Source organism: Heliangelus exortis, chromosome 21 (genome assembly GCF_036169615.1).
Source record: "Heliangelus exortis chromosome 21, bHelExo1.hap1, whole genome shotgun sequence".
Classification (NCBI taxonomy): Eukaryota; Metazoa; Chordata; class Aves; order Apodiformes; family Trochilidae; genus Heliangelus; species Heliangelus exortis.
The window spans coordinates 9646177-9671573 of record NC_092442.1 but is presented as its reverse complement, the minus strand read 5'-3'; the positions used below and the strand labels follow the sequence as shown (position 1 = coordinate 9671573).

At 44.9% G+C, this 25397-nt stretch overlaps 1 protein-coding gene across 11 annotated transcripts; it reads right to left on the bottom strand.

The window, feature by feature from the left end:
- Nucleotides 1–417: 417 nt before the first annotated feature.
- On the bottom strand, nt 418–25397 carry TADA2A (transcriptional adaptor 2A). Of its 11 annotated transcripts, none has more exons than XM_071765137.1 (16): nt 25275–25397; nt 23827–24026; nt 23148–23254; nt 22110–22169; nt 21415–21506; nt 19849–20006; nt 18174–18262; nt 17429–17501; nt 11275–11338; nt 9358–9401; nt 8736–8846; nt 7326–7397; nt 6583–6715; nt 5825–5868; nt 3598–3671; nt 418–1904 (listed from the first exon to the last, which is right to left on the bottom strand). In XM_071765137.1, the coding sequence occupies exons 2-16, from the start codon at nt 23849–23851 to the stop codon at nt 1719–1721; spliced, it is 1332 nt and encodes a 443-aa protein (XP_071621238.1). In that variant the 5' UTR covers nt 23852–24026; nt 25275–25397; the 3' UTR covers nt 418–1718. The 11 variants fall into 11 exon arrangements, 9 of the variants coding, with proteins under 9 accessions (XP_071621238.1, XP_071621242.1, XP_071621241.1 ...); XM_071765141.1 differs by having other exon boundaries at nt 23827–23957; nt 25275–25360; XM_071765140.1 differs by lacking the exon at nt 25275–25397 and adding an exon at nt 25045–25158 and having other exon boundaries at nt 23827–23957.

The following is a 25397-nucleotide window of genomic DNA, read 5'->3' as shown; positions in this document are numbered from 1 at the left end:
GCAGTCTGCTCAGATCTGTACCCAAACCCCTGCCATCGGGGTGGCTCTGGCGACTGATCACTGCTTTTTTGTACAAGTCACAGCACAGGAGACTGGGAAAGAGGAGAGATAGCTTGATTGCTTGTTTAATGCTAAAAGACAACTGGGAAAAACATTTCCAAGTATTTACAGCTGACTTTGCTCATTCCCCTGGCACTCCCAGTCTGTACAGTCTCAATTTATACAGACTTCAATCTTCAGCAAGTATTTTATTACTGCTGCTTTTCTTTAAACACTAATATTTTTCAGGTAACTCAGTGGTGACATCCATACAGCCACCACTGTGCATTTACCTCCTCTCTCATGGTGAGGCTGCTGGGTACGGATGGAGGCAGCTGCCTGACCTTTACAGCCTCACTCAGAGACCAGGAACATCAATTTAAGATAATTCCAAGTAATTTTGATTTTATTACAAATCAAAACACTTCGCTTCACAGGATAATTACTCCTGGGGGAGAAACACCTTAAATAGGTATCAGTTGTTGTAGCTCAGTTAAGCTTTTATACACAAGATCCAAAACTTGGGAGCACCCAACATCCCACTTGTTTCAGCTTTAGGTTACTTCTGGGATGTTACTTTGGCATTATACATTAGCAAGGAAAGCTGTGTGAGCAAGACTTTACTGCCTGGTAACCTGCTCCAGGCTGCATCTGAAAGAACCATCTTCCTGCTCTGCATTTCCAAATACAAATGTTTTGTGCTGGGGACCCTCTGATGTGCTGGGGAGGTGTGTAGGGATTTGTTTGCTCCATCATTGCTGTGTGTGGAGTGTCATTGCTGACCTGGGGAACTGAGAGAGAGAGGAATGGAGGGCAGGAGGGGCTGGGCTGCATCCCTGGGCTGTCTGTTGTGCTCTTGGTGTCTTATGGGAGAGAACTTTGGGGTACTGAGCATCTTTTCATTGGCATTCCAAAAGGCTGCTCTGGTGGTAACACACAGACTTCCCAAGAAGCAAGACTTAAACTGAGGGATTATATCTGACTTGACAATCACAAATCAAGTGGTGAGCAGATGAAGCTGATGGGTTTGCACAGTGCTCCCGTGCTGGGAGATGTGCTAATATCCCATAAAAGTAACAACTGTTGAGGAGCTTCCCTGCAATGTCCTTTCCCATCTTTTATCACAATTAAGTTAAAAGGACCGGGCCACAGCAAGCTCTATTTTCATACCCTTGGGCATGTGCCATCTCCTTTGAAAGCTGATGCTTTTTTAGGAGGACAAGGAGGGAGGGGACTTCATTTCTATACCCCCACACTCACACAAAATGTGATCCTCATCACCTGCTGCTCTTCTGTCCTCGTTCTGTGTCCCTGTCAGAATAAAAGTGCCAGGATTCTCTCTTTAGTGACAAGAGGTGTCAGACATGAATGCCCGTTCACATTTAAGATGAGCTTATAGGGCAAATGATTCTTTCCAGTGCTACGTGGCAGCACAATTCTGACAACAGTGGTGTTAAACAGCAGAGTCAAAAGCAAACCACACAAAGAAATGTCAGTATTCATACAATTTAACAAAGCTTCCTACTTGTTTTTACAAAAGAAAAAAAAAAAGCCCCGAAAGATTTTAAACAAAAGGAAATGTCCTTCATTCAACACTGTTAAAATCTTTCAGTGCTGTCAAAGTGACTTCAAAGCTTCTCCACATCTGTCTGCTCCAGCCAAAGCACTGCTGTCTGTCCTCAGGCTTTTGTGATGTACCCTTCTCTGATAAGGAAGTCATAGATTTTCCTGGTTTTGTTCACATCGATCTTGATGAGCGCCCGAGCCTGCGCCAGTCTCAGGCCTCCTTGTTTGTTACACTCGTTCACTAAAGCAGCTTTGTATTCTAAATAGGCTCCAGGGACCAACCTCACCATCTGACAGAGCTGGAAGACAAAAGGTGAAGTTAATAAACAGTAACACTTGTCGTGCTCTTTCATTCTATGATCCCTGTTGGGGGAGTAACATTGTGAGGATTTTTCTGAAAACATTTTAAATGTGGGTTGTTGTGTTTTTTTGTTGTTGTTGTTTTGTTTTGTTTTGTTTTTTGGCATGGGAGAAGCATAGAGTAATTGCATTATGAGCTGTTCCAATCCACAGGTAGGGAGGGGAGGAGCTTGCTGGCTGCCACATTCAAAAACATTCCTGACTGCAGAATAAACTAGGAGGATGAAAGCAAGCTCTCTGCTCACAGGAGCAGAACCATGAGTGTGTCCTGTGTGGGCGTTGTTCTTTACAAACCAAGGGAAGTACACATGCCAGAGACTTGCAACCAGCAATTCAGCTGCTGGATGGGAGCCAGGGAGGGCATCTGTCTATTAATCCCCTGCAGACTAAGTCTTTAATACCTTTCTACAAAAGCAGCTACGCACACGGCGCTGCCCCCTCCGGAAGCCCGGGGAGGGAGCTGTGCAGGGAGGGCATTACGTGTGGGGAAGTTGGGTGACAGGAATTGCTTCCCAGAGCCCCCACACCCTGCTCTCGGGTTGCCAAGCTCCCCCCTTCAGCTTCCAAACCCCAGCTGCCTTCTGCGTGGCTTTGCTCCCAGTGGAGACACTGCCTGTCTCCTCCTTTTAATAAGGAAATGCTTAATGATTGTTCCTCATTGATAGGAAATTGCAGAATTCAGAGGAACTCAGACTTCGTGTCTCAGCTGACAAGGAAATCAGATTCCCTGTACAGGCTGATGTCCCAGGCACAATTATTTATGTGCTGGATGGAGGCAGAAATGCCACGTTCCACGGTGAAGCTGTGAGCTGATTTTCAATGCTGCCATCTCCAGTGAAGGGGAAACAGCTTCCAGGCAGAGGGAGAAGCCTGAAATACATCTGCATTTTACATACCCTGAAATCTGCCTTTTGGGCAATCTAAGGACTTATTAAGACTCGATTAAAAAAATAATATTTGATTTCAATAGTTTTTCTTTCAATAGGGCAGGTCTACACCAGGCTGCAGAAGAAACTGAGCCATAACTGGAGGGCAGGTCCCTTGCTGTGCTGTTTGCCTCTCCTGGGGGCTGCACTCCTGTTTCTGGCTGCTCTTCCCATCTTCCTTCCACCTCTTCTTTTTTGGGTGGCTGTGAAGGAGCCCTCTCTGTGGGACTGCAAACCCCAACACCAGGCTGAGCTAAACCCCATGGCTTATGGAAAGCCAGAGTCCATTCTCTGCTGCACATGCATACAAAAAGCTTGGGATATGCACTGAAAAGCCCTTAAAATCCTCTGCCAACTTCAAAATTTTGATCGAGGAAAAAACAACTCTTCTGCTCACCCCAGTCTCACAATGGAGGAAGAAAGGTTGTTGTAGTCTGGAGGTTATGATGGCATGTAAGAACACCTGGGCTTGCTCCACCTTTCCTTGTTTAACAAACAAACTTGCTGCAGCCCTGCTGTACATATGGTTCAGACACTGAAATTAAGAAGCCAACTGGAAAACCTGAATGGTTTTTGTGAGCAGGAAAGTGCAGTCAGGGCACAGAGCCGAGGTGATATTCACAGCACCTGAGACAGATGGTGTCAGCAGCCCCAGACTGTGAAGATAAAGCTTGACATAAATTATCCTTTCCCTTCCTTTCCTCACCTCCTTCTCCTTCTCATTGAGTTTCTCTGTCCCTGGGAGACCCGTGAGGTTCAGTGGCGGGGCACTGCGTCTGCCTGTGGAGACAAGGAGGGGAAACACTGGAGAACACTCGGAGCACTTTGGTGGTGGCTGGTTCTGAGGTGTGTTATCACAGAGGCAATTAAACCCCTCCGTGTTTATAGACAGGGTTATTTAAGGCTTAACACAAAAGCTGGGCTGATTTGGTACAAGGGATGGGTCTGCATCTGCCCCAGCTAAGTGCTGTGAGTATCTTGTGTGAGGGTTCCTGCCCTGTGACTCCTGTGACTCCTGCCTTGCTGGCTTTGGGGAGGCACTGTAAAGCAGCTTTTTGTCACCCTGGCAGTGGCTGTGGCCAGGCTGGGCTGTGCCTCCTGACTAAGGGGACTCTGGGAGGGTGTGCTCAGCGTGGCACTGAGCCCCAGCAGCTGGGAAAGCAGCACCTTGCAGGGATGCTGGGGTCATTTCTTGGTGTGACTGGCAGCTGATTCTGCTGGCATTACTGAGACTTTCCTGAAGCTGAGTTTTCTTTAAATGTGATGCAGATACAGTTTGCAGTTTGTGGATTTGTTTTTGTCTGTTCTGATAACCAGTACTGAAGGAAATCTCTATCCCAGTGTAGTCTGACCACTCTCGCTTTCACTCTTTGTTTTTAACTTAGCTGAACTTTGACTGGTGCAGCTTAAACTTTCTCCAGGGCTGTCTGCTTGTTGTTTGTTTGTTTGTTTGATTGTCTAATAGTGTGTTGGGTTCTTTTTAATCTTCCAGAGCTCAGAACAAAGCTAAGGTTGGCTATTTACATTTTTAGAAAGTCTGTTGCCCCTGTGCTGTTGGTTGCATATCTGGCTCTGTCAGAGATGGGTTTCTTTGTCCCAGGACAGACTTCCCAAATCTGGCAAAGTGATTATTAGAGCTTGGAAAATCAGCAGCTCCATTTTCCCAAGGATTGTGCTGGCCACTGCTCCAGGCTCTGCCCTGTCTGGGTCCTACCTCTGGGACTGGTCTCTCTCTCCTGTGCATCTGTAGGAAACAGGAGCCTGGCCAGGGAGAGAACTGAAGGGCTAGAAATAAAAGCTGGAGAAGTGAGTCTCTGGTAGGTGTAGGGAAAGTAATTTCCCAGCACTGCTTCCTCTTTCTACAGCCTGGAATGGGTGCTACAGTGAGACAGGACAGAAGTTTACTCTTCCATAAACCTAGGAAGGTAACACACATACAAGCTATGTTAAAGAACACATGTTAAGGCTGCAAAGTCAAGATCTCAAACTCTAGAAGTAAAGTTAAGCAATGTTAATTTGCCCTCTTCTCTATGCAATATGATGCAGCCTTTAATTATATAGACACGTGGCAGTTTTTTCTGCAGTATCCTTGCCTTAGTCAGCATGCAGCATGTTTACTTAATTACCAACTGCATGATATTTTGTTTGGGTCTTGTTCAGCATGTGATCATGTTTGTAAACACTGCATGCTGAGTTCCTTAGGCAAAGAATTCATGTGCTCCTGGGCTCTTCCCCTTCACTGGCCACTGAATACTTGACAAAAATTAATTTTATTCTTCATAACAGCCCTTCAGCTGAGGGGATGCTGTACCCATCTCGTGGGCTCTGGCTGCCCAGCCTGAGATACACAATGCTGTCTTCTCTCCAGAACATTTACTGGGCTCTGAAATAACTCTTGGTGGGAAAACACATAATTTGTGAGTTCAGAATTAAGGAATATAAAGTAATAGGAAAACTGAAGTTGCAGAAGCAATCTGTATCACTTCACTCTGTCACTCTGGAGTGCCTGGTGCTGTAACCACTGCCTGATTCTGAGGCAACTGCATTCTGGTTCTGCCCTCCCAAATCTGCTTTCTGCCAGGCTGTTATTGCTATGGTATGTGCTATACAGCTTCATCAAAAACCCTGGATCAGCTTTACCTTTTAAAGATAAAGTTTTGTTCTCCTGTGAAAATTCTTTTCTTTCCTGACTTGTCAGTGTAGCTTTAGGATGGGCTTTCTACCTGTAGTCAGAAAAATCCAGACATTCAGCTAAAACCCTACAGGATGTGCGTGTGGGATGGGCTGTGATGTTGACTTGAGCAGTGCTTAACCATGAGACTTGAGGACTGACACTCTTGCACTTAAAGAAAAGAGTTCCTCTCCATCTGACTGTCAGAACAGGGTTGCTGGTGTGGGGCTGGCTTTTCACCACAGACATCATTAACAGTTACCTGAGTTTGAAGGAACTGGTACCGAGGGAGTCAGGCCAGAATCACTGTGAAGAGAAAGGAAATTTTCAGATTGCTTTCATGTTTGGGTTTTGGTTTTGTTTTGTTTGCTTGTTTTGGTTGTTTGCTTTTTGTTTGTTTGGGGGGTTTTTTGAGAATAACTGCATACATTGGCCCTGAAACTACTTTTTCCCTCAACTTGTAATAACTATAGATTCAACTTGCATGAACCAGGCCCTTCTCTGAAATCAAAGGGATTTTGGAGAATTTAGTACTCCCAGACTGAAGATCATGTCTGAAACCTGGTTTAAAAAAAAAACAACATAATAATGGGGGAGGGACAAAATTAAAAATTCAGTGGAGACTGAGTGGGGAAATTCCACCTCATCTTCTCAGAGCACGTGGCATCCAGGATGCACTTCCTCTGCACTGCAGCCTGCTCCTTAAAGTGTTCTGCAGGGTGACTACACACGAGTGATGCTGCTGCAGCCAGCATCATCTGAAACACCTCAATATCATCTGTGCCCTAATATTCACGTAGGAGAATTCCCCTCCATGACTTCAGGAACAGCAGTTAAGCTCCTGAACAAACAGCAAACAGAGTCTGGCCCTTCCTCACTCCCTCGTCTGCACCTCACGAGCACTAGCGCCGCCTTCCACTTTCTTGCCCTGCTGGATGTTGCAGCCTGCTCCTCCAGCACCCAAAGGGGAATGCATTTGCTCTGGTGAGAGAGGACAAGCCCCCTCTGACTGTCACCTACATGTCTGCCTGGCGGCTGAGCCACTGCTGGCAGGCACTGCTGTCCTGGATGTACTGCAGCACCTCCGACAGCATCGTGCGCTTCAGCCGCTCCTCATCCCGGCTCTTCTTCAGGTGGTCGTATGTCCTGGCACCTAGGGCAAACACACCACGTTCCCACCAGCTGCCTGGGGCAAGCTGCTCACACTGCTTCAGGAAAAAAGTGAGAAAGCGTTCCCTAGCTCTGGACCAGTCTCTGCTATTCTCCCTCATGACAACTACTTGGCACGGGAAGGTTTTAGATTCCACCCTGCCCTCCTCCCCCCGGTAATTTCAGGCCAAAACCAAACAAAAAAGGCTTGCACGATCCAATTCCAGGAGAAAAAAAGGCCATTTCATTTATGTAGAGGTCTCCAGCCTCCCTCCAAATCTCACACTTGTTGATAGCCAGCAAAAGTGTCCAGAGACAAAGCACTGGAGACCACGGTGCCATGAGATACGTTATTTATTTTCTGAATCTTTTGCGAAGTGGTAACTAAAGCAGAGCTCTGTGAGACAGCACATTCCCCAGGCTGATGGCTCAAACTAACTTTGAAAGAGCACAGCTGGAGTGAAGCATTATTGCTAAAGCCTTGTTCAGTTAAAGAGCTAGGCAAATGCATTTAAAAAATAAATGTCTTTATGCAACACATCCTCAGTGTTGTAAAATCATCCTTCCACACCTTGATGAGTGGGAATGGGCTGAATAATGCATCAGGTACTTACTACAGAAACTGGTGATTCCTGCTGCTCTGTATTCCTGTAGTCTCCTTATTTCCCTCCGCAGCTCAAATTCCACTGTTTCACCCCAAGAGCAGGCAGAAGGGAAATCCAAAAAAACAAATGTGAATCAGCGGGGGTGGCAGCACTTTGCTATTTCTTATTTGTCTACACAGTTGGGCTATGAAGTGCAGAGGATCACAGACAGGGTTAACCTCTCTGAACAAGCTGGATCTCAAGCTCACTGTGTCACAATCCTCCCTGATCACAGATTTAAGCAAGTTTCTAGCATTTGTGTGCTCAGAAAACTTGTTTTATCTTCATGCTTTGACAGTTCCTTTGCCATACCCTGGACAAGGCAAATAACAATAGGATTTCTGGAAGGCATTTCAACAGGGCTGACAAATTACTCCACCCAGGCTCCTTAGAGCATCTCATGCTGTCTTTGAACTATGATTTTCATTACCGGACCTTCCAAATTTTTTCCTTGCAGACAACTCTTTCTGCAGTCAGTAAGATTAACTACCCATGTTTCTTTTGCTCAGAGATATTTACTGCCCAGCAGCTTTTATCAGCTGGCTTCCAGGCATTGCTGAGTTTTACAGTGAGCAAGTCTGCTTGTCTCAAAGTTGTTTACTCATCCTGCTCATCAGGAGCTGTGTGTAATATCTGCACCTGACCAGCAGGTTAACTTGAGGGCTTCACTGTCACTACAGCCACCAAACTAAGTTCCATGTGGGACCCGTGATTTTGCAGGGTCATACTTCTGGCATTTCACACAGGGTGTCCTGAAAATACAGTCGCAACTGTCGGAGTGCTTTGTTCCTTTTAATGAGGAACAATTTCCCCAGCTGAAGTCAGAGGCTTAGGCAGGATGTAGTGACTGTACTGGAATCCGACTGAACGCATGCTGTGATTATGCAAAAAGCCTCCAGATGATTTGGTGACAGAACAATGCCTCTCCCCTTAAGGTAAGGGACACGATGACAGCTCCACTACATAATTATGTACACACAGAATAGTTAAACATATATCTTTCAAAGAAATACACAGTTTGCTGCGAGCTCCTGCTCTCTCAATACAGAGAGAAATTTGAGGGATTCTGTTCTTTTGGTGATACGGAGTCCCAGCAGATGAACAGTGGTCTTTTGATAAGAAAATACTATTTCTAACACATGACCAGAGTGTTCAGTCAACTGAGAACTCCCAACAAAGAACTCAGGCAGAGCTTAGTATAAAAAAACCACTTGCTGCTTATTTAATGTAGTAAACAATAAATGTATTTGTTTTTCTGAGGTAGTAAAAGATAGGGAAAGGAGGAGAAAAAACGCCTCCTGCCCTCCAGGAGTGGTAAATATTTAGGAAAGCCCTCATTATGCCTATTGAACAGAAATTCTGAATCCTCAGAACACTTACATGCATGGCTCTCAATGAACTTGTCATGCTCCACTGGGCCAAGAATTCGTGCAAATCGTCGCATTGCTTCGTACAGGTCCTGAACCTCCTTTGGGTATCTCCTTTCCAAAACTAGAGGAGGGGGAAAAAGTGACACAAACCTTATCACTCCTACTGTGAGAAGAAGAATATAAATTCAGTGGAACCTGAGGTGACCACCAGGCTCCCAAAGATCCAGCTCTGGTACACTTCTTTGGTGTCACAGCTCTAAAACTGGTGAGTGAAAAGCAACAAAATTATACAGCCCTTACAATTCTGAAAGCATAAGGGATGATATTCAAATTTCTTAGAATAGTGAGATGCACTGGAAAAGGCCTGGATTTCACCTTCACCCTTTCTCTCTGCTTAGAGCCCAAAATGCTTCTGAAGAGCAGTTCTGAGGCACTGACAAACACTGAGCTGGGAGTAGCCAGAGCCAGCCAGCTGGAAACAGTCAGGGCAGGAAATCTGCTGGAATTCAGGCCACCTGAATGTGCTCCAGTATGAATAAACCACACTGGAGCACTGGAAACACTGAACATGTGAAATTCTGCTTCCCGGGCAGAGGTGGCTTTGAAGTTAAGCAGTTACATCTGATACTCACTCTGAAATTTTCTGAGGTTGATTAGGCCATGATCTCTTATAATTCTGTAATGGAGAGCAAAATGGTATTAATAAAAAGGCTTTAACTAATGTATTACCCCATAAGTACAAAGGCTTCAGAAGAAACTTTGATTCAGACCATCAGAGGGGTCTGAACTAAACACTATGTAATTTCCATAACCTTTGAGCTGGCTGAGGAACACGATGTAGAGATGCAGCAGGGCTTTCATCACAGCCCATCTTGGGTGCTGCTGTGCATTACTCCAACTCTGGCAGCACTGAGAGAGCTACAGTCACTTTCATGGTTTGAAATTGCTTCTTAGGCACAGATTTTGCATCTACTGCATCTTATAACTTGTCCTTCCAAACCAGGAGGTAAAGGAATATCTCATGAAGCACAATTTCCAGCTTCAGAGAGACACAGATGTCCTTCTGCTAGAGCCAGGGGGAGAAAGGGGCTGTAAAGTTCACCATGGGGAGCAGGGTGAAGAAATTTTCCTGTGACAGATCAGATTTTTAAAAAGAGGAAAATGATTTGGGTTACTCCCAAGTCTGAAATGCTCCTGACAGGATCAGGGAAATGAGCAGTGTAAGAAGGCAGGGAAGATATTTACAAGTGCATGACAAAAAGATTTGTCACAGGTCTGGGTGAATGTCATGTGGCCATTGCCATGTGCTGATCTGATAAACACCCAACTTTTGCAAATGATAAGAGATTCTGCAACGTTTGGCTTGTCACAGTCAGGTTGGAATCTGCTCTATGAAATCCATTTTATTTTCTTGAGTATGCATAAAATAGTATCCCTGTCCCACGTAGAGAAGCCTTCGGCAGTAACATCAGCACTTTTTTGTCATTTTCCAGATTTTTGTCCCATCCTGCTGTAGAAACTTTACAAAAACTGACACTGAGTTATGTAACTGAGCCTTATGGCACTTTCTTTTAGTATGACATGATTTATCATAATGGAAATTATACTATGTAAATATTTTTTATTTATGAATTATAAAGAACCAGGTCAACAGACATCAGCTCTTCCCTGTCACTCACAGAACTATGCTGTATTATGAGGAGAAGCAATGGAGGAGCCTCTCCCCAGATTACTTATTTTTCCAGCAGGGAACAGCAAGATAGAATTTTAAATACAGAACAAAGTATTTGAAAGTTATAATAAATTTGAATCTAATTAATAGATTGAGTCATTCTAAAAAGCTGAAACATTAACTGAATAAATTATTCAAACTCATGTCAGCAATACTGTTATCTTCATTACACATTGTGCAAAACTAACTTATGAACCACTAAGAATTAAAAATAATGATGCAAACATTTCTATGGACAAATGGGCCTGGTAATTAGTCACAGACTGGCAGGGTTTGTTTTTTTTTTTTCCCCATAAAGTAGAAAATTAATTATGTGCAGCTCATCAGCATTATGTAGAGAACAAAAAGAACAGAGATTTGCCTCTCTTTTCTAGTTCCTAGCCCTGGATCTGTGACTGGTTTCCCAAATATTATTCCAGTTGCTCACTCTGCTAAATGGCTTTGTGGCCTCCTAAGGTGTGCTCAGAGCTTCAGGGATTTACATGGAGCTGGCTTTGGGTTGGGAACATGAAGAGCACTGCACTGTGTGTCAGGGCTTTGTCAGCCATGTATAAAAATAAGGATCAGGCTCTGTTAATCTGTGTTTTCTGGGCTGGCACCACTGCTCAAGCCATCTGCCTGATCTTAATCTGTGGGCAGGAGGAGAAGCACACAGAAGATGGAGCCTGACATGCACATCTCACAGCAGAAGGACTCCATGTGGGGGAATTGTCTGGAAGGATGATACAGGAAATTAATTCTCTTTAGTATTAGGACAAAGCTGGGACTAAACCATGGTAATGAAGGAAAGGAACACAGTTACTGCTTAAAAACTCACTTTTTTCTTCTCTGTCTTTCCTTTAACCTGGAATGATAGATATCTACAACTGCAATCTTCAGAGCTGCAAAATAAGAACAATGAATTATTGCAGAACACATGTGTAATCAGTACTTCAGGTTCATTTCCAGGCCTTTATGCTCATGGTGGGTGGAAATGGTCACTGTTCTTTGCTGTTTTAAAAATCCCATGTCAGTTTTACAGGGACAGAAACCTGCTAGAGAATAACCTTTTGCAGACTGCATGTGCCACCTGCAGAAGCTTTCTTTTGCTTGCTCCTTCCAAATACCTTACTGCCTGTAAACATGAACCTGGGTAGATCCCCAGAACCCTGTTCATTCTTGGACTGTCCTACTATTAGCATTTATTTGTTCCTGCATGCATGCAGTTTTTAAGCATTCCTGCTCCTGAAAAGCAAATGTCTCAGATTTAAGGATCTCAGGTGTCATTTTTGGGTAGAGGCTTTTTGGCACAGAACAAGGACCTCCAAAAAATAGCAAGACACAGTTCTGAACTGGGAAGATCCACAGTAACCTTTGCTGCTTAAAAATATCTACAATATATTAGCTTGTTAACTTCTAAAGTTATCTGTCTGCCAGAAGAACAAAGGGAACAGTTCATGACAATGTGAAGGACAGGAAAAAGCCATGCTCATTTGAAATCATATCCTTCTCAAAATCAAACCTGCAGCCTGGCTGACCCACTCAGAGAGCCTTCACCTGCTTTTTCCTGTAAACCATTAGGTTAGGAAACTTCTTTTGGCAAATTCTTGAAAGAAGGGATAGGGAGACACCTACCACCTTCCCTTCCCTCATTTTATTAAATCATGCAAAAATTCTAGGTCATGAAATAAGCGTGGAGTTGGCTGATTTCTTGGTTGGCTTTTTTCCCTTGTGCTCTCAGAAGAAGGAGGGTGGGTTCCTGGTCTGTGGAGAGGAGTTGCAGCTCTCTGCAGCTAAGCAAGAGCCACGTCCCCTTCCAGCCCTCTGTGCTGTGTAACTGGGGGCAGCCCCAGGGTGACAGCACCCAGAATCCACTCCTCTCTCTGTAGGTACAAGAAAAGAGCAAAACAGACACTGGCAGCTTATTGACTGCACTCTCCAATAAATAATTAATAATGCAATTAGGAAAGAAGCCTGGTTATGTGTCTGTTTTAAAATAGGTATTTGTATGTAAACACCAGGAAGCCCCTTGCCTCCAGGCAACTCATCCCTGCAGTCCCCTGGGTAATCACATTCTGCACCAACAGGGCCAGCTGCAGCCCAGAGGATGTGGGTATTGGCTCAGGGTGACACTTGCTGATCCTCTATGAGCAAAAAAAATCTTCAATTTATCCCAGGCTGATTTGATGTTAATCTAGGAGAGAAAGATGATGTGTGAAGATAGGAGGGGTGGTACAGTGGCCTCACTTCCTTTTGCAAATCTCCTGAAAAAAAAGTGTTGAAGAATCTTTGGTTGTTTTCATAAAGATGTGTTTAAGTTTCCTCATTTAAGAATAAGCACAGGTAGCAGATTCTCCTTCTTTCTTAAATGTGGGGATGAAAATTGGTAGATGCAGCAGGTTAAGGATGAATGAAATACCTCACAGGTGTTGGAACTGGTGCCAACTTATGGAAAATATTTTTAAGCCCCGTGTAAGCTAAGCTAACAGGTTATTTTCTGGGGTTTGTGTGGGCAGAACTTAGTAAGTATCTGCAGAAATGGCATTGGAGAACCTCTATATATATCACCAGTAATTGTGTACCTATACCCATTGCATTTTGATGTTTTCACCTGAAAACTTTCTGGAAGAAATGACAATCAACTGGGGAGGACAAGGAACACTCATGAGAACAACTGAAGGAAAAAAAAAGAGCTTCTGCTTACAGAAAAATTAGTATTTGCTGCCACATGCACTTTTGGAAGGGGCTTTTGTTTTTAATAGACATATTCACAGAGGAACAGCCGTTTACAAGATCTGGAATGTATGAATAACTCAGAGTACTATACTGTTCCATGCTGCATTGCAATGAGAAAGGAGATGCTGTGTGAATGAAAATGATTTCCCCGTGCCTGTCCCCACGGGTTGTACCAGGGAGGCAGTTGTTTGTACTGGGAACTAAAGATAATCCAAACTGACACCGTGTTCTAAGGACCCATTTGGGAAATGATAAGGTTCTTTGAGATGGTCAGAGCAGCTTTGAAGGATCCACTGACAGGCAGAAATTCAAGGCTCCTTCATCCATCCTCAAAAATCAAAATATTTTCATTTCTCCAGAGTGTGTCTGAAACAGTTTCTGTGCTTTTCATTCCCCTTCAGCCTCGGTTGGTCTGCAAAAACTTTTTTTTTGAGCACTAATGAGTGAGACCTTTGTCTCATGCTTGCTAACCTCTGCTTGGCATGCAAGGCCCAAATAATGGGAAGAATGCAAACTAATCAAAGTAAACAGGCTGTGTACCCCATCTCTGCCTTGCTTGGTACAAACTTCATGGCTCCAATCCAAATCCACCCTCCCTGGAGGAAAACAGGACTCTAGGCAGACAAGAGGATCTGCCTTCAGAGCATGTCAGGAGCTTCCCCAAAAGAATAAACATCATTTAATATTTAGAAGGACACTGACTGCCTTGTGTCTTGTAAAATGAAATTTCCCCACTGCCCAGCCAGAGTCTGTTTCCACTTGCTTCTAAACTTGTGGTTTCAGCAATTACTTTCCCGTGTTAGAGGTAAAAATCATTTAGATGCAAAGGGAGGGGGAAAAGATAAATTACTGAGGTTCCAATTCGGTCTGATGAAAACTTGTAATTCATGAAATATTCAAGCACTCTGGGTAGACTCAGATTTGTAACTACTTGTTCCTTTTCATCTGTCCATTATGTTTCTGTTTAACTGCAACAGATATTTGTGTGCACTTAAAATAATTGCAAGTACTGAATAAGAGGTAACAGTTCAATATGTTAATTAAAATGAGAGATTCCACACAATTTCTGCCAGCTCAAGTGACTGAGCAGGGCCTGTGCCCCCCTGTGTCCCAGGAGGGAGACAGCAGCAGAGGTTTCTGTGTTCCCTGGGAAGTTTTTCCCCCTTGTATTAAATTGCATTTCTGCTTTCTTGTGGAAATACTGAGAATCTGTTTAGAGTGACTCAGGAAAACAGAACAGAGGTCAAGGAGGTGAGATCTAGAGCTTTTTAAAAAATGGTTTTTACAAAATGTGAAGAAAACCAGTGCAGTGTGGTGGAAAGGGAAGTAGGGGGAATTTCTTTACACTGACAGCACCAATGTGCAACTCAGACATTGCAGCACTGACCTGGGGCTTGTGAAACCAAAGAAAGACCACAGAAATTATTCTGGTTGGTGTGTTCTCAAAGTCTGGCTTGAGTAACTTTCAGAAAATGGCATGTATAAGTAGATTTCATAAATTAATCTGGAACCCAGTGAGGCTTAATGAACAGCAGGAAACCAAACTGAGGAGTTTTTCACAAACCTGATATTTAATCCATGCTGCAGGACCCCATTTGGGCTCCTCTGGGCTCTAAAATGTGTTAAACCCCTGGCTTACACCTTCACCTTTTAAAACAAAAAGGTTGCTGTCTGGCCAGCAAATCTGGCTCCAGCAGGTGTGGAAGGCAGGCACAGGGCTGCTTTTCAAGGACATTTCTGTAAGACAGGGTAAGAAGTTTGGCAGTGGGCAGGGCTGGGGCAGAGGCCCCTTGGGGCTGCTGCCTGGAAGCAGTGGGAGAGGCACCCTTGGGAGAGATGAGCAGAATCTGGCCCTCCAGGGCTCCTCACAACTGCTCTGCATGGTAACTGGAACACAGAGAGGCTCCTTAAACCATCCACGTGCCTGCCCCTGCCTTCAGATTGAAACCCTGAGCCAATTAGTATGAAATCTTCAAATTGGGATGCAAAATATTCTAAAGCAATGAAGCCAAGTCAGCAGCTGAGATGTTTAGAGCTGCAGGACAGGCAGGGTGTGCCTCCTTCCTTGTAGTTATTACCTTGGAGAAAGGAAAGATGTAATTCCAAGGTTTTTTTGAAAAACCAACTCTTTCTCTCCCCAAGATGCCTGATGTAAAAGAAAAAACAGCTGGCTAGACCCTGGGACTTCATTTTTTAGAGGCATTCTCTCTCACGTGGGCAGATCTAGGACAGCTGTGGGAAGGAAGCTGCCAGAGTCCCTGAGCTAAGAGATGGAAAATGTAGTTGGTCATGCTCCATAACCTCTGCCAAAGAGTTTTCACAGGGCAAAAATGCCTGACATCTCATACTAAATGCTGCAGACAACTGAAGAATGGACTAGAGAACATCCAATGAAATTATCAGGCAAAAGATTTGACAGACAGAAGGAAGTATTTTTTCACACAACACATAATTAAATTGTAGAAGTCCTAACTCAATTGTGGAACTCACTGCTACAGGATGGTACAGGGCCAAAAGTACAGACACACAGAGTTCTAGCAGTAGTTAGGTAGGTTCATGGAGGGCAGATCCTTTGGTGAAAATGGTCTGAAGACCCTCCAGGGCTCAAGAAGTCCCTAAAGTTACCACTGCAGGACACACAGAAGCTGTTCCAGGAACAGTGTCAGCTCAATTTGCCTTTTCTTACATTTTCCTCCTGTGCTTCTGCTGTGGGTACCAGACAAAGCAGAGGGGCTGGCCCTGCATGGCTTTGTGATGTCCTGAAGAGGTGAGGGAAGGTGATTTGTGCAGTCAGGAGGCTGCCAGGAGGCATCTTGGCTGTGTGTGAGGGAAAACCAGCTGGAAGGAGTGTTATGCTGTCAATTAATGAACAGGACTGGGAGATTATTTGGCTTTTTCAGTTTATCAGGACTCATGTGACATGGAAGCAAGAAAATCTATCTTGTAATAGTACTAAAAAGAAACAGTAGAGAGATGGCATGATGGATCTGTGACATGTCAGTCCCCCTTCCACTAAATGTTACAAGGGAAGAGAGACTGACATATGATTCTCATAACTTTTTTTGAGCCAGGGGAGTTTGCATTCCTAAAAACTCTGTGTACACTGCTAAACTTCAAACTGATTTTTTTAAGTTTGGAAAGACTTTCTGTACGTAACAGGATCTGTCTGTCTCCAAGGGCTTTAGCTTAGAACTGCCTGACATAGCTGGGGGAATTCTGAAGCATAAACACAGGACTTTTAAGCTCATATGTGCTTACAAATGTAGGGAAAAGTATGATCTTTCCTTCTCTGCAGATTAAAACTTCATTTTAATAATCCCTGTTATTTGGTATTACATAAGGCAGCGAGGTTCACAGAAACTCAGTAGCTGCAGTTGAACTCATGCAACAACCAATCTCTTCCCAATAAAACAGAAAGTTGTCCCCTACAGCCACTGCTGCTGTAACCCCTGGTGCATCTTTAGCAGATGAAGAACCTCACAGCTTCAAGAGCAGAAAGTTTCAAGGTGTTGCACATAGCCTTAAGCTACATAGCACCTTCCTGCCTGCATCTGTACCTGTCCCCAGAGCAGATTTCCAAACCCAACAGAGGTGGTCAGAGTAAGTGAGAGATCTTCTAAGAATCCAGATGCAGTAGGGGAGAGGGGTGTTAGCAAAGAGAAGGGTGTGTTTCTCTTTCTGAATCAGAACAGAAGTTGTGCCTTGCTGTGATGCTCACATCCTGTAGTCAGGAAGAAAAGCTGGGGAGGGGAAGCCCTATCAAGGCATTGGTGGTTCTGGTTTTGAGAGGCCTGTAGGTCTGTTTATTCAAACACTGATGTCCTGCTGTCTGCTTCCAGGCAAATTGCTGGCTTGGATAACTTCTTGCTTCTACCCAGCTAAACTTCTTCTGCAGTTTATACTGGATAAAATTTTTGTGTTTCCTAAGGAGATGCCTATGACTGGGGGGGACTATTTGATTCCAGTCATGTTCTAGAAAAGTGGCTCCACTGCAGCAGGGAGTGAAGTGCATTATGCTATATATATTCTATTTATATATAAGTACCATTTGTATGTCCATTGATAAAGAGCTTTAAAACCAGATTTGAAAGTAATTGCCAGAGAAATGCCAGTGTTTAAGTCCCAGTGCACGGAAATGAGATCATTAAAAATGTATGTTCAGTTTTAAAAAAGTGTGTAGAGAAAAACAGAGCTGATGAAATGTTGTGCAGGCACTCTGAAACATTGTTTTCAGTGCACAAAAATATGGGACTTACCATGCAAAATGTCTGAATCATCTTCTACAAAATCAATATCTCTCAAATCCCATTCAGCATAGTTGTCAAACTCCTGCACAGAGGTGATTAATAAATTGTCACTAACCAGCACTAAAAAATCAGTATCAAGTTTCAGAGCACAGTGAAGCACTGAAAACAGATATTTACTCATAGCCAATTGTACAAGGTTCCCTCCTTGAGCAACAAACGTCCCAGGAGAGCTTTAACTAAGGAATGGGTAACATGCACCCCCATGGCTGCATCTGGAACAGGATGCTGTGACAGGATAATGAGAATTAATCAGGTAATCTCCATGGCTCTCACACTCTGCTGGAAATTCTGCTTAAATGTCCCAAACCCAACAACCCCTTATATGGCTGAATTCACCACTTCATGCACAGGAGCTTGTTTTGCAGCAGGAACTGGGGCCCTGGGCCCACAGCTACAAACAATGCAGGTCTTTCAGGTGATCTTTGGGTCAGGCTCCTGTGTGTTTCTGGAGCTATGGCAGCCTGCTGGAGCTGACCCCAGGTGGTGCCACCCAGCCTGCCCACTCAGGGCTGGACATCTGCTGGGAGGCTTGCAGCATCACCTCTGCCATGGACCCTGCCCTTCATCTCTCTGTCCTGCCCCCTCTCCTCATGGTTTGTGTAGGGAGAGCAGAGACTCACAGGCACACAGGGGGTGTTTGCTGACCCTACGGTGTAAAGGAAATTTAAAATAATGGGAGAAGTGAGAGTCTTACCTCAACAAAGTCAGCTCTGGCTGGCATGTACCCAGCCATGTCTCTGGAGAGCAAGGAATCAAAAGTGGGCCGTGGGGGATCATCAGCAGCTGAAAAACAGAGAGGTTTTTGAGTCCTTCTGTAAGGCTTGGGGTCTTTTTTAACACAAAAGGATCCATAGACAGGTGATTCTTTGGGAGGAAAAGTGGGGATAATTAGTTGAAGAAAACACTTTTAGTTGAAAACACTGATTGGGCTTTTATTCAGCTTCATGTACAGAAAATGACTGAGCTCATCCAGAAAAAAATGCATTAGTCTGAGATCTTCATAGTATTCTCGTAAGTCAAACACAGGAATTCCAGGTAATAAATAGGTTATAAAGTGTAAACTCAACATTTCAGAGCTCAGCTCCCCCCAGCAAACCCCCACGGATCACTCAGTCTCAGCCTGCAAGTTCTTTTAGTTAATAGCAAGAGGGGTGTTAAATCTGCCACCTTCTGGGTGCCATTTCCAGTGAGCTGCAATTAAAGCTGTGCAGCTCTGAATTTTTACAGTGCTTCCCAGCTGAGGAGCTCTGTGTTTTACAGTCAGAAACAGACTGAGGCTCACAACAAGCTTGTGAGGGAGCTGAGCCCTGCAAGTCCCACGCTGCAGATAAAGCAAGCTGAGGCACAGAGAATCTGTCTTGGCCCAGGTCACAGAAAAGAAAATCAATGACAGCCAGGGACAGAACCAAAATTGTCCAGTTCCTGCTGCTCTGGCTCTAACCACTTTATTGTGAAATTTAAACCTCCAGATACCAAGAAATGTTTTTTACCCAGCCATTTCGGGGAGCTTTCTAATGGAACAGCTGTGAGACTGGGGGAATTCTAAAGATGTTCTATTTGAAGAAAACTGAAAATGTGTTGATTAGTGAAGTACACACTTAGAACACAGAACCATGGAATTGTCAGGGTTGGAAGGGACCCTAAAGCTCATCAGTTCCAACCCCCCTGCATGGGAAGGAACTCCTTCCACCAGACCAGGATGCTCAAGACCCCATCCAACCTGGTCTTACACTTCTCAAACACTTCCCAAAAGGCAGTTTAAAAGAGAGGTGTGAAATCAGCATGGTAGAAAGGGAGTGATTCTATGAGAAGCCCCAGCAGCAGTCAGGTGTGGTGCAGAGTGGCTCAGCAGATGCAATGTTTTAGTGGCAGGAACCCTTCTCAGTCAATATTGCTGTGCAGGGCCTGACAAGCACAGTAACCACAGGATGCTGTGAACTCACACTGGTGTGTACTGGGAAGGACACACTGGTGGTTTGTGCCACATGTGAAGCAGCTTTGAGTTAGCTTGCCCTTTAGCTTGTCCTTCAAATTAATATGCACATCCAGGCTTTTGCTGTGGTGGTTTCTGTCAGTGACCATTTCACTGGCTGTGCAGGAACTTCTGGTTTTGAGAAGCTCATGCATCAGAGCCCTCAGTTCCCTGCCTTTCCCCACTGAACTGGCAGTCTCCTCATTAGAAACACCAAAGATGGGACACAGTGTGGAGAAACTACAATTAACATTATTCCAGTGAGCCACCCAAACAAGCTCTCCTTTTGGGAATGAAAGCAAGCTGCCTGTGAGGTGGATGCCTTTCTCCACAGGCTGCTCATTCCAGTTTTGTGAGGGAAGCTCCCTGTGTGTGCTGGTGGGCAGGGGATACTCACAGTGGAAAGGAATGGCTGTCTCGTTGTGCTGTGCCTCCTCTGCCTGCTTCAGGTTCAGCAGTGTGGATGCAAACAAGGGGTTGTTGATGAAGTGTTTCATGTAATGTTTCTCACACTCCTCCTTGGATTTTGTGCACATCTGGTTGGCTACGTCCTGCCTGAAGGGGGGAGAGGAGGAGGCTCAGTATGAATAACACAGAAATGTTGAGGGCTTTTTTTTTTAAGTGGGAAAAGATAATTTTGGACAAGAGATGGATGGCATCGTGTGCAGAGAGCTGATCTGTAAGGGTGTGTTAATTCCCATTTTGTGTACTAACACTCAGCCAATCCTTATGTCCTAGGGAGTACTTTTTGGTGGTCATCAGTAATCCAACTCACTTTATGTGAGCAAATCCCTGACCAATGGAACATACAGAATCTTTTATATGCTTGAAATTTAGTATTGTTATTTGTAAGATTTTTATATATTTTACTAACTTCAAGTAATGGTAAATTCTAAGTCCAGAGCTGCATTCTGCTTCTCAAGTCTCTCTTGTGATTTTTCCCCTTTTGAGTGGCAATGTTAAACAATTGAATTTTTATTTTTTTTTTTAAACACCAAAGTGGTTGTACTAAACACATGCTAGAAATCTTTGCCAAACTTCCTTGGAAAAGTGGCTGACTACAAACATGAAGTATTCTGTCTTACTGAAATGGCTGTGGAAGTTGAGGATTTAAAAAGAAAAATACAATCCATCAGCAGCTATCATTCTGATTTCTGTTAAACTGAAAGCTGAATGCAAGGGATTCCAGGAAGAAAAGTCAGTTTTTCCTTTATTTGGTAAGGACTGTAAAAAGCCAAGTGTTTAAGGACAAAGTTAACATTACTTGTATTGCTAAGTAGGGCAAACTGTACTAGACAGCAGAACATAACTGCAACCAGTTTTCAGTCTTAATTATGACAGCAATGTACAGATAAGAGCTCACAGTTCTGTTTCAGTGAAGTCCAGGGTTCTGTACTTTTAACACAGCTATTTTTTTCATGAAGGAGAAGAGAGAGACCTCATGACTATAGATCTCTTTTATTTACAAATGCATAAAAAAACCTGAGATATCCACAGAAATTAACAGAATTTAATATAAAAATATTATTTCCAATGCTTTATCTTAAATATGACAGAGAAGCAGGAAACCTCCAAAAATAATACCTAGCTGTTCAGTTGTAAGCAAACTGAAACCACACAAGATGAGAAATTCTGTACTTGGTTTTGACACAGGAGTAAACTGAGGCACAGAAAATCTTGTGCAGTTGCTGAGCTCCTTCAAAACCCAGAGACTTTAATGTGAACTGAGGGAACTTTGTACTTCACTGCATCTCAGGAGAAGCCTTTAACAATCTCTTGGTGTATCTGACAGCTGATCTGAAAGCAGAATCTGCTAGCCCAGTGTTCCACTTGAGCTGGTTCATTGGAGTCACCACAAGTCACTGAGCATTCAGTGTGCACTGAGGGAGTCAACAGACCCAGTGAAATGAAAGGAAAAACTACCCACTGTTTACTGAAGCTGCCTGAACCACTGAATTCTCACCAGTTTCCAAACCCACAGTCCATCACAGCTTCCAGGAGAGCCATTTCCTCTTGAGCTGTCCAGTTGGGATCCAAGACAGGGAAATCAGAAGTCTGGAGAAGAGAAAAGGAAATCACACTGCTGGGATCCTGTCATCATCCAGAACAGCAAAGCTCTGAACTACAGGGCAACACACTGTGTGACACTGGGAATGTTTTGCTGTGTCCCATGAAACCTGACCAAATAAGAGTTGAATTATTTAGGGCACTGGGTCATCAACTAGAGTAAAAATTAGTTGGTCAGTACAGCTCCTCTGACTATACTGTTACCTGTGGTATCCACCAGCTGTAATTCAACACTGTGATGCTAGGAAACACAATAAAAATTACTGAGGGCTTTTAAAATTATTCATTTGGGGGAAGAAAAGAGTAGAGAAACAGGAATTGACTCACATGGGTAAAGAGCTGGATGTCTAGTGAGCTGCATTGTGCTATCTTGGCACAATAAAAAATGTAGATAATTTTAAATGTCTCCACTATTCCATTATGTGTCAGGTGGATTTTCCCCTTCACTCTCAAGGCACAATTTTTTCCTTTGGTAATGGTTCTAAACCTCTAAATCAAAGGCTTAACTTTTCAGTGGAATATCAGGGTCTAACTCCTGAGAAGCTCTGAAAGCCTAAGACTGAGCAGGTCTTATCTAAAGGGAATATTTACCATTATCTCATAGGTATGATCACTTTGATGTTTCTTGTACTCAAATCCTCGTGTGAAACACTGTAGAACAAAAGAGTGGCATTATGTTAGTCTCTTACTTCTGCTCTGAAAACATTTTAATACATCCCTTTTAGTCTCTGACCAATGGGTATCCAAAAATGACCACCTGATATGCTGAAAAAGATACTGGTTTTTTTTTCTAATTTCATGTTAAAAAAACCCAACCATAAAATGGTAGGAAAACCTTTGTTAAAATTCTGCTGATCTTTGTATCTTAGTTGGGTTTTTTTGCACCAAGATAGCATTTCTTAAGTATTGAAAACAAGTTTCCTTTTAATCATGGTTTTCTGTTTAAAAAGCACCAGCCTGGTTTGCAGCTATTTTCAAGTTAGATTTCTGTTTTTTAAGTACAGGTAAATGCCCCAATATACACCCAATATACAAAATATGGTTTTGTGTATTTTGTACATATCTGAGCACAAGACTAAGCTCCTTTTTCAGTTTTAGGGGTTACTGCAATTCTTTAAATAATAAATAATTGAACTGATTTATTTGCTAATTAAAACTAGCAGTACTTCCTGTGGTTATCATACCACACACATCATTCTGGAAGAAGTCCATCTGGTCACAAACAATTACTGTCAATGTCACAAACTTTCCTCAGATTTTCTTTTCCATTTGGGAAGGAAACAACCAGTGTGTGGTGACAGGGAGAGTGTTTCTGGATGGCCACAACAAGTGACAGGCACGATGCCTCCCCAGAGGAGCAGGAAGATGCTGCATCACCCAGCCAGCCTGGCTGCATGTCTCTGGGTACCTCTGGCTGCCCCCACAAAGATCTCCTTCAGCTGCCCAGACCTCACTTCTCCATCCTCCAACATTTCCTTTGTCATTTCCCAGTCCCTGAGCAAATACCTGTGTTGATCCAGGCTTACAGAGACCAATTATTAATGTGTTTCTGGAGCAGCTCAGCACCAGACAGCCCTTTGATGGCCTTCTCAAAGAAATGATTGCCTTTGCTTTTATCCTTGCACTCACCTGCAAACAGAGGAGGAAGGGGGGAGGCCCACACTCAGCACACTTCACGTAGGGCTCTGTCAGGTATGAGGAGCAACCTCTGCAGGGAGGTTTATCAAAAGGGTCATCTGTGAAGCCAAAAGTAAATCTCATGCAGTCCAAACAAGGCACTGGGTTTGCAATTACCTAAATTCACTTGTGCCCAGTCATCTTAAGTGAACTCAACTGCACAAAACCTCTTCTGCAGCTTCTCCAAAGATCTGTCAGGGTTTCCTTGTTCAGCTGGAGACCTGATCTGTGGAGAAGACTGAGAGGCAGCTGCAGCCTGCCACCCACTGACCTGCAGGCACCACGCTGCTGGGGCTGCAAAGGCAGCAGAGAGGTGCCCTGTAACCCAGCAGACACTGCTGAGCCAGGAATCAACCCCTGCTCTGCAACTCCTTCTCATTTTGCTCACTGCAAAGCAGATAATTAGACTGTCAGGTTCTAAGCCACGTTTTTTCAAGAAAATGTATTAGAACTACCTCAAATATAAGGACTAGATATAAAAAAAAAACCCTACCCGAATTCCCACCAGGTCATTAATCTGTGCTCTTAAGAATTTGATCAGAGGGGACTCTGTGGGACAATACTGCCAGTTTTTCTCTCTCTCCCCCAGGTGGCTGCTGCTGTCACACCAAATGTCCCCTCAGGTACTCACTGCTGAAGGAGGCCAAACGTTCCATCCCTCCCTTCCTCCTGCTCTTCCAGCCTTCAGGCCCAGGGTGTAATCCTGTCCCAGGCAGCCTGTCCCAAAGGATGACCCCAGAGATGAGATCCCCCTGGAGTAAACTGAGCAGAAAAGCAAAAGGGCTGTCAGCAGCCTGTGTGCCAGGACATGGCTGAGTCTGTTTTCTGCACCTGAGAAGAAATCAGATGTGGAGAGCTGGGGCACAGTGTAAAGAGAGAAGTGGTGGGGATATCAACCAGTCCTGAGCTTCCAGTGGGACTGCTGGGGTGCAGGGGAGTGTTCTGCACCTCCAAGAAGCACCAGGATGGGAACAAACACCTCAGAGGTGACATGGATGCAGTGGCTGAAAAAATTACCATATTGCTGTCAACCACATGTTCCACACTGACTGTGTGGCAGCTCAGAACCTCTGCAGGGAGGTTTCACACTGCTGCCCACCCTCAGGGAGCTGAGGTGCTTTCCCTGATGGGACCTCACTTTTACAAGGTATTTCTGTGGGGAATTGCTTAGACTTCTGGCTTGCAGAAATCCACGTTTCTCTTTCTAGACTTTTCTCCTCCCTGCAGCACATGAGGAGACCTGGTCCTGTGTCCAGGGACACCCCTGAAGCTGTGCAGCCCCTCCACACAGAATGCAGCTGCTTCCAGCCTGGATACACATCCCTGTGTGGATCCCCAGACAACCACGACCAAATTCCAGGCTGGATTTTGACCCTGTGGCTCTCAGGGACACGGCACAGCAACCCCTGGACACTCACCTCCCTCTGTGAGCTGCAAACCTCTCTGTTGGAGCCTCTGCACCAGGTCCCAATGCTGCCTGTCCATACCCAGCACGTTCCTGCATCACCCCCTGCACTCCCCATATCCCATATCCCTATCCCCTATCCCTATCCCATACCTCTGTCCCATTCCCCTATCCCATACCCCTATCCCATACCCCTATCCCATTCCCCTATCCCATTCCCCTATCCCCTATCCCTATCCCATACCTCTGTCCCATTCCCCTATCCCATACTCCTATCCCATTCCCCTATCCCCTATCCCCATCCCATTCCCCCTCCCACCCCCTCGGGACCCTTCTCCCCATCACCGCCAGGGGGCGCCCTCCAGCCCCCCCCCCAGGCCCCGCCCCCCTCGTGGTGCCCGCGCGGCCCTCGAGGCGGGTGCGTGCAGCGCGCGCTCCCGTCACCTCACTCCAGTCCTTTCCCTCCTCTTCCTCCCGCACCCCCTCCTCCTCCTTCTCCTCCGCCTCCTCCTCCTCCTCCTTCCCGCTGCCCGTCCGGACACCGCCTTTTCCCGTTCCCCCTCTCCCCGGAGCCGGCTCCTCCCCTCTAGGGTAGGGTCCCGACATCCCTCTCGCCCCTCACGGGCGGTGCCGGCCGCGCCCCCCCCGCCGCCGCCGCCGCCGCCTCCTCTCACCTCACGCTGAGGCGGTGGGTAGGCCCCGCGCGCGCCGCCGCCCGCCCCGCCCCGCGCTGCGTCACCGCGTGCGCGTCCCCGCGGCGCCGGCCCCGCCCCTCCCTCTGTGAGGAGAGGGGACCG

What these genes read in the sequence shown, in the direction of transcription:
- TADA2A (XM_071765135.1), bottom strand. Translation starts at nt 24,699, where the DNA reads ATGCAGGAACGTGCTGGGTATGGACAGGCAGCATTGGGACCTGGTGCA. An exon ending in GACAGCCATTCCTTTCCACT is followed by an intron (nt 18,263 to 19,848) that starts GTGAGTATCCCC and finishes TCTGTTTTTCAG; the next exon opens with CTGCTGATGATCCCCCACGG. An exon ending in GTTCATTGAGAGCCATGCAT is followed by an intron (nt 7,398 to 8,735) that starts GTAAGTGTTCTG and finishes GGGGTGAAACAG; the next exon opens with TGGAATTTGAGCTGCGGAGG.